Genomic DNA, 15,178 nt, shown 5'->3' on the forward strand with positions numbered 1-15,178 from the left:
TAATGCGTTTCCTTATTCATAACATCAAAAAGTAATCTGATTATGTAATGTGCGTTATTGTAATGCGTTTCTTTACTCATAACATCAAAAAGTAATCTGATTAGGTAATGCATGTTACTTGTAACACATTACTTTACTTGTAACATCAAAAAAGTAATCTGATTGCGTTATGCATGTTACTTGTAATGCGTTACCCAACACTGATCATTTCAGATGAGATTAAAAAAACGTATCGCTAGGTTTTCTCAGAGGAGGGCTATGATAGAAATGTGCATGTCCATCTTGAACATAATCAGAATTATCAGCTAATAAGGGTAAATCTCCATACTCTGGTGCACTGGAGGAGCATCTGAGTGGTTTCCACAGTTGTACCTTGACAGACTGTAGAAAATTCTGATGGAATCACGTCCTCATGTTCTGATATCAAAGATACGCGAAGTGCAACTTGTATGAAGTTGTATGAAGCCTTTGCAATATTTTGAATTTATATTTTTTGTATATATTTTATAGTTTTCACATGATTTGATATAATTGTATTGATTAGTTTGTTAAATTCACATACTTTATCTGTTTGATTATTGTCTTATATTTAATACAGTATCTCTTCAGTTTAAACCAACCGCATGCTGTCCACTCAAGTGGACATCTGAAGATCTCTTTGAAAAATGTGTAAATTTTTTTTTTATAAAATTTCATTCTTGTTTTTCACGCCCTAAGAGCAATAAAAACACATAGGAAAAAAATCCTGACTGAGGTTATCATAATTCATGCATGAAAGGGTTAAATTTACACTTTAAATAATAAAAACACCCTCAGCATTGAATTGTTTACTAGATTAATGCCACTGTATTACAACACAAAGTACAATGATAGCTATAATAAATAATGTCCATTAAGGGAGACTTTTTTTTTCACCCTGCTAAATTACAGATGAAATACATTTCCGAACTATGTGTCATAGCCACAATCCAAAATCCTAATGAAATAATTACAGTACATAAATAAAATATCAGCGATAATGTATATTTATAATATGTATAGAAAAAACAGCATATATAAGGACACCAGGACACCAGAGCAAAAGCAGGACTATTGAATGACAGAAAGGCACAATAATGCTGTGTTGGATTCATTAATTTAAAGCTTCTGTACTTGATTAACACAGATTTTAATGAGTTTACAGTAATAGTATTTCAAAACAATGTACAAAGAGCAGATCATATGCATCAGAGGACACATAAATATTCCATTTCCCTCTTAAGATGAGTAAATATCCTAAGAAATGACCAATGATCTGTGCAGAATGACTACATAAATCATTTGTTTTTGAGAAACTTAGTTATCATCCTGCTCTCTCTCTCTCTCTCTCTCTCTCTCTCTCTCTCTCTCTCTCTCTCTCTCTCTCTCTCACACACACACACACGCACACACAAACACACATTATCATGCATAGAGAGTCTTGCAGTACTGTCTGTCTGTCCAATGTCAATCTCTTTAAGGAACAACAGCGCCATCATGTGTTCATTCACTTCAAATATTCACACTCCTCCACATCAGCAAATCAGAAGATCCTCAAATCATACAAGGCATGTAGCCTACATTAAAAGAGTCAGTAACTAAATACACTATGCAAAATGAAACAGAATGGATGAGGACTAAATTATGAAAAATACAGAATATAAAAATCTGCAGCATAAAACCAAATTGTGTGCGTGTGTGTGTGTGTGTGTGTGTGTGTGTGTGTGTGTGTGTGTGTGTGTGTGTGTGTGTGTGTGTGTGTGTGTGTGTGTGTGTGTGTGTGTGTGTGTGTGTGTGTGTGTGTGTGTGTGTGTGTCAGTGTGCCCTTCTTGCTGTTCTCGGTCTGCTAGCCCTGGCAGGGCCTCTTATCTCCCACTGTTTCAGCATCTGCTCTGTACAGGCCCACACGAGCGCTAAACTTTGGCAGACAGACCACAGAGAGAGGGGCTCTTGCTCTGTGCTGAAATATGAAAATCACACAGATAGATTCATTTACCAATGACAGCTTTTTGTCATACAGCAGAGAGTGTGATTTTGTGTTATAACGTTGTTTGTCGCAAGCGGATTATAGCATGTTTGTTATTCAGTGGCCCACTTTTTTACTTTCCGTTTTCAGTTCTGAGATGTGTCTATATTGCAGTTTAGAGCTGCATGGCTGGAGTCTGTATCAGTTTAACTCAGTAAGTGCAGACAAAATCAAAGTTATGAGTGGAATTTCAGCCTGACACAATATGTCATCCAGATTGTACAGAGTGAAAACGCAAACGAACACAATGAGTTTTTTTCTCTTTAAAAATAAAATGTGTAATGTCAATATTTGTGTATTGTCATGAAATGTGAAACGTCAATTTACATACACACACACACATATATATACATTATGTATGTATGTATGTATGTGTATATATACAGTATTTATATGTATATGTATGTATGTGGTGTGTGTGTGTGTGTGTGTGTGTGTGTGTGTGTGTGTGTGTGTGTGTGTGTGTGTGTGTGTGTGTGTGTGTGTGTGTGTGTGTGTGTGTGTGTGTGTGTGTGTGTGTGTGTGTGTGTGTGTGTGTGTGTGTGTGTGTGTGTGTTGCTGAAACTAAAATTACACACTTCCCCAATGAACAAGGTAAGTCCACCGTCTCACCTGTATCCCGTAAAGCGAAAGGTGGTGTCTATCCTCCATTCTCTGAGTCCTGAGCATTCTCCACCCTGGGCGGCTCCACCAGCTTCTCGTAGGACAACGCCATCATGATCTGACCAGGATAAGACACCGAACGTTAGACTCACTGTTAAAAGTCTAACAAAATTGGAGCCGAAACAAAAGGTACAATATTTGTCCCTCATTGGCATATAAATAAACAATGACTTCACATTGAAGATCGGACACCAACTTTTGTTTGTTGACAGACACCAGACATTGTTATGTGTTATAATAGACATTTTTCTCATAATTAATTCTTTGTTTAATATTTCCTTAATATATGAACAGGGAATATCTTGATTTTATGAATTATTGTCTTCTTTAGTTTACATGTTTTTAAAGAACTACAGCTTGTGTTAACCCTCATACCAAATATAATTTTTGGGGGAAATTTTTTGTTTTAAAGAATGCACTATGAAAATTCTGCAAATAAACTCATGGCAAAAGAGGACAAGTTAATATAATTTTTCCTTTTTTAATCGCTTTTTCTTATATTTGTTTAGCTTTGTCAGAAGGGGACAATCTTAAATTTTCAACCCCGTTACCATGATTTTTATTATAGTAAATAATACTAATTCAAAATGAGCATTAATGGAAGTTTCAACATTAAATTGAATAAATAAACTTCTTGAAGTGTTAGCACAAGATGAATAAATAACTATCAATCATGTTACTTTTCTGAACATACCAACATATATTATTATGTATTACTGTAATGTAAGCTGAGATTGCAAAATACAGTTTCGCTTTAAGGCATTCTCTATCTAATGAAATGTTCCAAATCACCTCTATGAAAGGAAAAGACCAACATGAACCTACAATCTCCATTCAATAGAGATTTTTTTTTCTTTTTTTTTTTTTTTTCAGTTGACTGGATCCGTAATAGACACTGTTTGCACAAAGCAATAAATGTAAACTTAATTGAGCTGGTAAATGATGTGTGTTATGACATCCTGAGTGAAATATCTGATAATGTTACAGAATCAGTCATAATGAGTCTGTGTACGCACCATGATGAGGGTCAGTAGAAGCATCATCATACCCAGCATCACATAGAGATTTCCTATTAGACCTCCTGCCCACAGGGGACCGAGGATGGTGGCAAGACCCCCGACTGAACGTCGCACACCCTGACTAAAGCCTGCACACACACACACACACACACACAACACACAGTCATTAGCAGTGACAAAATGTGACACCTACAAACGTGAGTGTTGCATGTTTACTCAAGATCTCATTTATCTTTTTCTTATGTCTCTCGTATTCTCTTTGTTTCTCACCTTGTGTTTTCTCAGCTGTAACCTTAGAAAAGAGGGACACCTGAGACACGGCAACGAAAGGAAGTCCCAGTAACTGCAGGAACACTCCGATGATAAACTCAATCAACTCGAACACAAAACCACCTGATCAAAAGACATATCCATCGAGAATGAAAGAGAGAATATCGAAGACCGAAATAGACAGACAGGTACACAGATAGACAGAAATAGACTGTCAAATGATAGATAGCTAGACAGACAGACAGCGAAAGATAGATAGATATCCAGGTACATGATAGACAGAAATAGATTGTTAAATGATAGACCAACAGCGACAGACAGACAGACAGATAGAGTGATAGACAGATAGTCAGAGAGATAGACAGATAGTCAGATCAAATGTCACAGATGGACAGACAGGGAGACAGGTAGACAGATAGACAGAAATAGATTGTCAAATGATAGAAGGATAGATAGACAGAGACAGACAGACAGACAGGTAAATATAGATAGAGAGAAAACAGATAGATAGATAGATAGATAGATAGATAGATAGATAGATAGATAGATAGATAGATAGATAGATAGATAGATAGATAGATAGATAGATAGATAGATAGATAGATAGATAGATAGATAGATAGATAGATAGATAGATAGATAGATAGATAGATAGATAGATAGATAGATAGATAGATAGATAGATACTTTCAAATTACACAGATGGACAGACAGGTAGATAGACAGAATTAGACTGTCAAATGATAGAAAGATAGATAGACAGACCAACAGCAAAATAATGATAGACAGAAACAGACAGACAGACAGACAGACAGATAGACAGAAATAGACTGACAAATGATAGACAGGATAGATAGACTGAGGAAGACAGACACACGGGTACAAATAGATAGAAAACAAACTGTTATTTATGGATGGATGGATGGATGGATGGATGGATGGATGGATGGATGGATGGATGGATGGATGGATGGATGGATGGATGGATGGATGGATGGATGGATGGATGGATGGATGGATGGATGGATGGATGGATGGATGGATGGATGGATGGATAGATAGATAGATAGATAGATAGATAGATAGATAGATAGATAGATAGATAGATAGATAGATAGATAGATAGATAGATAGATAGATAGATAGATAGATAGACAGACAGATAGATTCAAAACAGTTCCAAACTAATAATGCATATCATCGAGCTGGCACCAAACTGAGCTGGCATATTGTGTCTGTCCATGCCCAGGTGTATGCCAGTTTCTCTGGATGTCTGCCAGACACGCACACACACACACACACACACACACACACACACACACACACACACCCTGTGGATTGGCCAGGAAGATGAGGCACCAGACACAAGCCCCGCTGCAGATGAGCAGCCCCACAGCCAGCACCACCCGGTCCTCCAGCACACGGCTCAGCCAGCGCACCAGGAAGAAACCCGCGATTACCTCCAGCCCACACAGGCTGTACATCACACTGTTCCCCAGCTCACCCAAGCCAAAGTATTTCTGCGTCAGGGGGGTCACCATGGTCTGGGGACGAGAGCAGGACATCAACCACTCACAACACCCTAGCAACCACATAGCAACACGCTTAAAGGGAATGTTCACCCAAAAATGAAAATTAGCCCATGATTTACTCACCCTCAAGTCATCCTAGGTGTATATGACATTCTTCTTTCAGACAAATACAATCAGAGTTATGTTTAAAAAAAAGCTTTATAATGGTTTTGTGTAAGAAAAAATATTCATATTTAACATGTTACAAAGTTAAATTCTAACTTCGGGCCAAACGAACATTCGCAGTCTATTTGCGTCTAAAGCGCAACTTATGCAACTTGTGATGTCAGAAGTATTGTAGTGCATCATGGCGGAGTGTAAATATCAGCAGTGCGTTGTTTACTCGCGGAAGTTGCGCTTTACACTTAAATGGAATCCATATGTTCGTTTGGCCGGAAGCTAGTTATTTTACTTTATAAAGTTTTACACATGGATATTTTTCTTAAACAAACGCTGTATTTTTCGCTTCAGAAGGCCTTTATTAACCCCCCGGAGCCGTGTGGAGCACTTTTATGATGGATAGATGCACTTTTATGGACTTTTCTTCAAAACAGAAACCGCCACTGCCGTTATAAAGCTTGGAAGAGCCAGGATATTTTTTTAATATAACTCAGATTGTATTCGTCTTAAAGAAGAATGTCATATACACCTAGGATGACTTGAGGGTGATTAAATCATGGGCTAATTTTCATTTCTGGGTGAACTATCCCTTTAAAGCAACTCAGAACTAATAGCAAGTCTTGCATGTTCTTCAGGCAATGTTAAGTAAATGTAAAAATTATAATGCATCCAGCACGTGCTTTTTCATAGAGAAATTTGATTTAATGTGAAAGAACAAACCTAGGCATGATATATCTGAGGGGGGAAATCTAATGAAAAGGAACATCCTAAACTTTATTTATTAGTTTGTCATGTATCTAGGTCAGGCAACCGGGAATGTAAATGTGTGTCAATTTCAAATACCTGATTATATTAAATCAAAGCTTAGATTAGATTGCATTAAATTAGATTTAGATGGTCCTACACGGTGAGCCTTAATCAATCATAATTGGCCAGACATTATTTAGTGGCTCAGATGAATTTAGGACAGTGTGGGGGGTCTGGTGACTGGTTTTCAGAAGCACAGTGCCCATTTAAAACACATTTTGATTGCAACTTCCAAAATAACACCATAATAATATGTTTTAATGATACTGCATGTTTTATGAAATTATAAGCTTCACATTTCAGCTTTTAAAAACTCCAAAATATTGACCCCATTCAGTTACACTACGAAAGCCTCATTTTTTGTTTTTGTTTTTAGCACAAGCAAGTTTTAACATTTTATGTTGATAGCATTTTGCTAACTTTTTTCCACGTTGCTGTTACCATATTTTACCACATTGCTAACATGTTTTAGCATGTTGCAAATTTTATTAACACAGTGATAGCATTGTTTTACCATTGCTAGCACATTCCTAGCATATTTTAACATGTTGCAAAAAAAATACATTTAGCGAGAATTGTATTCTAGTATGATGTTTACATGCTGCTAACATGTTTTAGTATGTTGCTTGCTAGTTTTAACCATAGATACATAGATCCCTTATTAGCAGCTGTTGAATGTAGCATATACATATCTATGGTTTTAACATTTTGTTCATGTGTTGCTAGCATTTTCCCAACACACTTAAGCACATTGCTAGCATGTTTTGACACCTTGCAATCATGTTTTAGCATGCTTCTAACATGTTTTAACATGTTGCTAGCACATCACTAACATTTTAAGATGTTAGTATGTTCCTAGTATGTTTTAGCACATGTACATTGCTCACACGTCCTAGGTATAGGCCTTGCTAATGCTTCCGTAGCTGGTATGAGTCTGGTGGTCATAAATTGGAAGCTTTATGCTGTTCATTTTAAAAATGTTGGTCTTAAAAGAAAAGGAAGCTGCTTAAATACCAGATCAGTAGGTTGGCTTTGATAAGCCAACATAATTACTGAAGGCTGGCACACACTACTTTTGCCTTGATTTACAGTCTGGACGAGTTGTGGCTAGTTCTCGAGAGCCAGTTTGCAGATTTGAGTTGGCAGAATTTAAGAAAATGATAGTGCATTATGGGCACAGACTCAGATTTTTTTATCTTCCGACTATGAATCTGTCCACTATTTTGAGAATGTTAAACATGTTTGATATTTTGACCCGATTTTATACACATATTGATTCCATTTGTCCACTGTCTCCTAATCAAGTGCATGTTTCATGAGTTTGTCATGTTCGGACCGACTTGAAAGTCTGGTAGTGTGTGATCCTCAGTCGTGTGTGATGTTTTTCCTCTGTAACCATTTCCATTGTAACCAAGTCGGCATGTATATGAAGCCTATAGTGTTTTAAAATAGGTTCAGATTTTAAAAAGTTGTGTAGTGTATTTTAGTGTACAAGTGGACCAGGACCTATGCTGGTGCCAACCCTGAAAATGATGACTTTTACCTCAAGTGCTGTCTGATTGAAGAGAGTGATGAACTGAGCAGTGAGGAGAACCACCACCTCCTCCCTCAGAAACTCTACACACAGAGAGAGAGAGAGTTATAGATCTCAGGCTGCCAAGACAAGATTGAATAAAATGGAGATATCTACCACACACACACACCCACGCACACACACACACTGCAATCATAGTGCAAAGACAGAATGAAGTGATCAATAAGCCGTTTTCAGACCGCTACTCTCAGATTAGCACCTCAGATGCAACAAAGAAGGAATCAATGCCACACCAACTTAAACTGCACTGCTAAAAAAGCACTTTAATTTGACATTAAACTCTGGGCTTCACCTCGACTGGCACTGAAGTTTTCAAAGGGGTCAGAGGGATCTGGAGGTGGCGAATCAGGAGGAGATGGTGGGAGTTCGGATGAGAGCCGGGTCTCGGTCTGTTCAGGATTGACCGGGCCATTCGAGTCCACTGCTGCAGCCCAGTCTTCATCTTCCAGACTCATGAGGGGCTCATCTTCTTCACCTCTGACCTCTCTGAGGGGCGTGTGCTGCTCAGGGAAGGAGTCCAGTGGTGGGATGTCCCAGTAAAGGAACATCACTGCAAACTGCATAAGCAGCCACATTCCACACATGAAGAGCTGGGTCGAAAGAGCACAAGGCAGCTTGAACTAAAGAAGTCAACTTATTTAAAATAACTTAAAAATGTTAAAGAAAAATGTTGAAGAAAGATAGTTAACTAACGTTAACTAATGAAATCTTATTGTGAAGTGTTGCCGTGAATAAATGAGAATGAGATTTTTAGCATCACAGTAATACAAATGTAGGAGGAACTTGACATGAAAATAATGTCAAAAAGAAAAAAAATATTAATCATGTTTAAAAAGTGCTTCATTTTCTTTACTCCAAGTGAAGTGAAACGTCCGCCGGACATGCTCTTATTTTATGAGATCCTCTGACAGGATGTGTGTTTCCCAGCCCTGTTTCTATTGAGCCCCCTAGCACTACACTTTCTCTCTCTTTTGATCTGATGCAACCATTTCAGGCCTTGGATCTTCTACTAATGACCTGAAGAGTGGAATCATGTGTGTTTCATTAAGAAGACATCTGAAATGTGCAGAGTTACTACATTCACATTACAAGCTGCATCCATCATTTGGAAACGCCTGTATGTGTGTGTGCGCGTGCGTGCGTGTGTGTTTAGAATGTAAATTTATAGGAAATGAGCCAAAACATACTTACCCCAGGTGAGGTGTACTTATTTACAATGAATGGACCCAATTTGAAATCACACAACCTTAGAAAGATATTGAATGCAGGACCTGAAAGTAAAAATGCATGGTGTATATATATTATAGCCACTTATTGCATGGTGGAACACTGACTCACCAATCAGAAGTCCAGCCTGACGACATGCCATGACAGCAGCAAAGACTCTAGCTCGCTCATCGGGGAGGGTAGTGCGTGTAAGGAACCCAAAAATGGAGGAACCAGCTCCTGCTCCAATACCTGATGTAATCCAGAACTCCATTATTGGAAAAAACATTAGGCAGCGACTATTTACACTAATTGCAAATAGCGATAGATGTTATTACTATTACTGTTATTAAGACTAAGTGTAAATAGCAATTATTTGCACTAAGTGAAAATAGCATATTTTCTTAGCAACAGATGCTATTTACACTAAATGAAAATAGCGATATATTCTATTTACACTAGCCTATTTAAAAGTAGCAGTTCTTTGCAATAAGTGCAAATAGTTGTTAGATGCTATTTATACTTATAAATAGTGGCAGATACTATTTGCTCCTCAGTATTGTTGTACATTAACAGGATGCAATAATAACAGAGTGTAAATTACTGTATTTATTAAAATTATTAAATGGATGCCGCCTTATTGGGAAGATAATAAATACTTCATTATTAAACACTCGTTATGCATTTTATTTCCACTTTTCAAATATTTTCTTCATTTTTATTGAAAATAAATGCCTTTCCGATCTGATATGTGATGAGAAACCGGAGATGAGGAGTTTGATAAAAGGCAGGTTCGAACTCGGGTCAAATGTGTCAAAAGCTACTTCTCCGTGCCATACTGCCTACAGCCTACCTCCCTGTAGACACTGAGAATCGTGCGTCTTTTTTAATCTTGTGTGGCAAAACCAGACATTGGTGGGCGGGGTTAGTGTAAATAGCCTATGCCAACAGGACAGGCTACTTTACACTTGCAAAAAGATACTCCGAAAAAGTTACTGTGAATACTGTGTGCTGTAATTAAAGCCAGTTTATAAACATCAAGTAATTTAGTACACGGCACAATCAGATTGGCTTGGTCAGAATTTAAATAGACTCTCTACCTCCCCCAGCTCCACCTGCCTATATATATATTTAATAAACTTGTATAAAAAACTCATTGGGTCCAGTCAGGATTGTTCAATTATGCATTACAGAAATTACAATCTAATGAGAGTCATCAATCAAAAAGAACAGTCTCTCTGTTAGTATCTGTTGGATGTCTTAAAATCTCATTAATGTTGATGGTTTACACCACAGGAGCACAGAATCTCACAAACAACGTTTATTGTGACTGATAGAACAGTGCAGCTTCAAAATATCCTCACCTGCAACAAGACGGCTGGACAGCAGGAGCCATTTTGAATATCCCATGAAATACATGAAGTTTCCTGTATGACAAATGTGTTGCAATGAGCAAGTCAAACAACATCATCAGGAGATCATAACTGCACAAGAACAAGGGTTTTTTGATGTATTTTAAAACCATCTCCATTCTTAGGTATACTGACCCACGATTTCAAACACATTGGAGAAGAGAATGATGGTCTTTGTAGTTCTGGTCTTGTCTGACCAGTGACCAAACACTGGACCTGAAACCAGCCCACTGAAGCTGAACGCGGATAGACCCAAGCCAAGAAAATAAGGTGGTGCCTCTAATATCTGCAGATATCGCCATATAGTGGGCAGAATGACGGCTGAAAGAGAGAGAGAGAGAGAGAGAGAGAGAAGACAGTTTATGCAGTTGATGTGCGAAATACAATCAATACATTCACCAATTACACATTATTAGTTTAATGCTTTCTTGCACTATTGATTCAAACAAGTTATTTGCTGCGGAAAGGAAAGGAAAGGAAAGGAAAGGAAAGGAAAGGAAAGGAAAGGAAAGGAAAGGAAAGGAAAGGAAAGGAAAGGAAAGGAAAGGAAAGGAAAGGAAAGGAAAGGAAAGGAAAGGAAAGGAAAATTATTCTTGGCCACTTACCATATTCTACACCACTCAAAAGAAATATCAATCCAATAGTGAGAAAAGAGAGTTTTCTTTTTTGTCTGTAATCCATTATAGTGTTTCTGTAGGTTATTTTCACAGCACTTGATCATTCCTCTTCCTCATGGTCCAATTGCTGTAATGAGAGGGATGGTGTTCTCCATTACTGACTCTGTTATGTAACCGCTCGTCTTACTGTAGGCTATTTCTCTTTTTTTTTTTTTTTGTAGATCATAGCAAATGTATCAATCAGCAAAAGACAAAGTATAAACCATGTGTTGCTGGCGAGTTTAGGAAAAGCTAGGGATTTTTTTAAAATGATTTTACGCAAACACGCTGTTTGATGTTCAAAGGATCCCTTCCTTGAATATGATCATCAGGTCCCCATCACGAGGTAACGATAAATGCCCTATAATTTCTTCATTGATGCAGCATTGTAGATAAACAGGGCTCAGGCTCTTCCAACAGTCTCTGTACAAGCACCAGAGATCTAGTATTACCTGTGAACTTGTATCCATTATTTATCGTGTTCAGGTGAAGTGGACTGTAATTCTACTCCCTTAAAGCTGTATCTTCACTTCTTTATAACAGAAATTCATCTCATTCCTGACTATCTACACTCCTGGGAAAGAAAGAAAGAAAGAAAGAAAGAAAGAAAGAAAGAAAGAAAGAAAGAAAGAAAGAAAGAAAGAAAGAAAGAAAGAAAGAAAGAAAGAAAGAAAGAAAGAAAGAAAGAAAAGAGCTAGGGGTGCAACGATACCCTCATGTCACGATTCGATACATATCACGATACTGAACTCACGATACGATATTATTGCGATACTACAAGAATGCACTGTTGATTAAAATGCTAAATTTGATATTACATTGTGGGTGTAAATGAATAGGACAATGGTGACACCAGAATAAAAATATTCATGATTCTGAAGCTGAAAGTACAGAATTATATTAGACGAATATGCTTGCACTCTGTCACTGACTGTTTAATAGGCCACTTTTTACTGGTAACATCAGACATTTGGCATTATCAAGACCCACAATACAGTAATACCCCTACTGCATTATTATAAATTATATTCAACATCATATATAGTAGTTTAATGTAGGACTGACATTAAAACTCTGAATACTTGATTTTTTTCTCACACAGTCATTTTTATTTTGGGTGAATACACAATACATTGGCACTATCCACGATACATATTGCTGCATTTTTGTGTTGCGATATATTTTGAAACAATATATTGTTGCACCCCTACTAAACACTAAGCTTTAAATTGTATTAACCACAAACTATTGTTCAGGAAATTAGCTAAACTTAAGCAAATGCACTACTTAATAAGCAACTGCTGTCTCAGAATTAGCATTTGGAATTTGGCAGAATATGGGAAGTTTGAGTGATGAATCATAATGAAACACGGTGATGCTCCAGAGCGGCGTCTTCTAAAATCTGCTGAGAAATATAATAATAAAAGCATCTCTGCCACAGTGAAGCATGGAGGAAGAGTGTCAGTGTGTGGGGAGTGTTTTCAGATGAGCATTGATGAGCTGCTTCACTGGGAAAACTCATTTAATGCTTTGGAGTACGAGACAATAATGCAGAATGGCTTGCTTCCCACAAATGAAATGTTTTTATCTAAAGAGGAATGATCAGATTTTATTTTTCAACAAGACAATGGTAACACTTTATTTTAAGGTGACGTAGTTACATGTTACATGTACTAACAGTAAGTATAAATTATGCATAATTACAAGTAATTAACCATAAACCAAACTCTAACCGTGACTCCGTAAGTACATGTAGTTAATTAATATTACGTCACCTTAAAATAAAGTGTAAATGACAATGCTCCTGCCCAAAGTCCAAAGACAACCAAGAAGTGGCTTGAGAACGAGTCCATCAGGCTCATGTTACTTATCTACAGTATTTGTGCAACTCTTGCTAATTTCCTGATTAGTGATTAAAATGGTAAAGATCAATTTAAGACCATTAAATAATTAGGCATTTTTGGCTTGTCCCTTTTTCTTTCTTTTCTTCTTTTTGCCCAGGAGTGTGTATTTATGCTCACATGACTCGCAACACTCATCAATAAACATTACTGTTTTTTTTTTATTGTACCTCTAACAAAAAAGTACTATGGTATTGGTTTTTTGGCCGTGTACATATAAATATAAATATTCAAGGTATGTGGTAATTATAGTTTTTAATATACACACTAAGTTTGATGTGACTAACATATTAAAGCACATTAAACTATTATAATTTTAACTTTAGTGTGTCATTCAATATTACATATATTTTATATATTTTAGGTGTACTATAATTATTCATAATTACAAATGTGTAATACAAATATATTTAAAAGCATGACATAAACGTTTCAATATAAATAACATTAAAGCATGTTTTACTTCAAAGCTGATTCCAGTCTTCAGTGTCACTTGATCCTTCAGAAATCATTCTCATATGAAGATTTGCTGCTCAGGAAACATTTATTTTTATTATCAATGCTGATACCTGTTGTGCTGCATAAACTATGATACTTTTTTTTCAGTATTCTTTGATGAATAGAAAGTTCAAAAGAACAACCCAGGAGGACCCATAAAAATGAGCCAATTCACCTTTTTTATATAGTGCTTTATACAATAAAGATAGTTTGATACAGATAGGGATAAACAGGAAAATAATGATTAATGATAAACAGAAATCAATTCTGCTGTAAATCCGCTCGAAAAAGATAAGTTATAGAAATACGGTAAAGTTTTCCCTTCATGTTTTTTACGTATAGACTACAGATGACAACTGTATGACAAAAATTACTAAAAAGCTTTATAATTTATGCCAGGCCAGTAGGTGGCGATGTCACTTTGTAAAGAAGCACTATGTGCCTATAGAGTAGACAGAACACTTAAAGGGATACTTCACCGTTTTTTCATATTAAACTATGTTATTCCCTTAACTAAGACGAGTTGATGCATACCTCTCTCGTCTCAGTGCGTGCACTAAATCCCTCTGTCTTGCGGCGAAACTTTGTTAGCCCAGTTCATTTAATATGGGCCAAGCAGAGAAGCTACCAAACACCTCCACGTTTTCCCTATTTAAATACAGTTACTCGCGAAGTGTAACTCGACCTAGGACGGTGACACAAAACAAAACGTTGCGCTTTTCTAAGCGTGTAAAATGGATAACTATTTTGTATGGCGGAATACCATAGCAAGTGCTTGTAAGCACTTCGACTTGGCGCAGTAATATCTTCACTAGAGGGAGCGGGGGCCGGTGAGAGGATTTTTCACGAGTGAAGATATTACTACGCCAAGTCGAAGTGCTTACAAGCACTTGCTATGGTATTCCGCCATACAAAATAGTTATCCATTTTACACGCTTAGAAAAGCGCAACGTTTTGTTTTGTGTCACCGTCCTAGGTCGAGTTACACTTCGCGAGTAACTGTATTTAAATAGGGAAAACGTGGAGGTGTTTGGTAGCTTCTCTGCTTGGCCCATATTAAATGAACTGGGCTAACAAAGTTTCGCCGCAAGACAGAGGGATTTAGTGCACGCACTGAGACGAGAGAGGTATGCATCAACTCGTCTTAGTTAAGGGAATAACATAGTTTAATATGAAAAAACGGTGAAGTATCCCTTTAATACTCAAGCGCATGATGTCAATGTTTTCACAATTTCTCGTTTTTGTTGTTTACACAGAGAAGATAATGGTATATTTTCAAAAACTTGCACTTCGAATCTTTTATGTTTTTAGTTGAAAACGGTGTCGTGTAAGCGGTCCAAAAATAAACTTTTGTGTTTCCTGCAACTAATTCGGTGTCTCTCCCAGTGATGATTCAGTTCGGTTCAATAAAGTTAAT

At 37.0% G+C, this 15,178-nt stretch overlaps 1 protein-coding gene across 3 annotated transcripts; it reads right to left on the minus strand.

Annotated features, from left to right (window-relative positions):
* Positions 1 to 1,090: 1,090 nt before the first annotated feature.
* Positions 1,091 to 11,432, minus strand: mfsd8l2 (major facilitator superfamily domain containing 8-like 2). 3 transcript variants are annotated; one of them, XM_082171766.1, is made up of 12 exons: positions 11,312 to 11,432; positions 10,842 to 11,027; positions 10,659 to 10,721; positions 9,427 to 9,546; positions 9,280 to 9,359; positions 8,381 to 8,678; positions 8,038 to 8,111; positions 5,327 to 5,540; positions 3,997 to 4,119; positions 3,724 to 3,854; positions 2,657 to 2,765; positions 1,091 to 1,978 (listed from the first exon to the last, which is right to left on the minus strand). In XM_082171766.1, the coding sequence occupies exons 1-11, from the start codon at positions 11,385 to 11,387 to the stop codon at positions 2,685 to 2,687; spliced, it is 1,446 nt and encodes a 481-aa protein (XP_082027892.1). In that variant the 5' UTR covers positions 11,388 to 11,432; the 3' UTR covers positions 1,091 to 1,978; positions 2,657 to 2,684. The 3 variants fall into 3 exon arrangements, with proteins under 3 accessions (XP_082027892.1, XP_082027891.1, XP_082027893.1); XM_082171765.1 differs by having other exon boundaries at positions 8,369 to 8,678; XM_082171767.1 differs by lacking the exons at positions 10,659 to 10,721; positions 10,842 to 11,027; positions 11,312 to 11,432 and having other exon boundaries at positions 8,369 to 8,678; positions 9,427 to 9,702.
* Between the last annotated feature and the right edge of the window lie 3,746 nt (positions 11,433 to 15,178).

Source organism: Leuciscus leuciscus, assembly GCF_965113295.1.
Source record: "Leuciscus leuciscus genome assembly, chromosome: 6".
NCBI lineage: Eukaryota > Metazoa > Chordata > Actinopteri > Cypriniformes > Leuciscidae > Leuciscus > Leuciscus leuciscus.

What these genes read in the sequence shown, in the direction of transcription:
- mfsd8l2 (XM_082171765.1), bottom strand. Translation starts at nt 11,387, where the DNA reads ATGGATTACAGACAAAAAAGAAAACTCTCTTTTCTCACTATTGGATTG. An exon ending in CAGTCGAGGTGAAGCCCAGA is followed by an intron (nt 8,112 to 8,368) that starts GTTTAATGTCAA and finishes CTCTGTGTGTAG; the next exon opens with AGTTTCTGAGGGAGGAGGTG. An exon ending in TTCTACTGACCCTCATCATG is followed by an intron (nt 2,766 to 3,723) that starts GTGCGTACACAG and finishes TATCCTGGTCAG; the next exon opens with ATCATGATGGCGTTGTCCTA.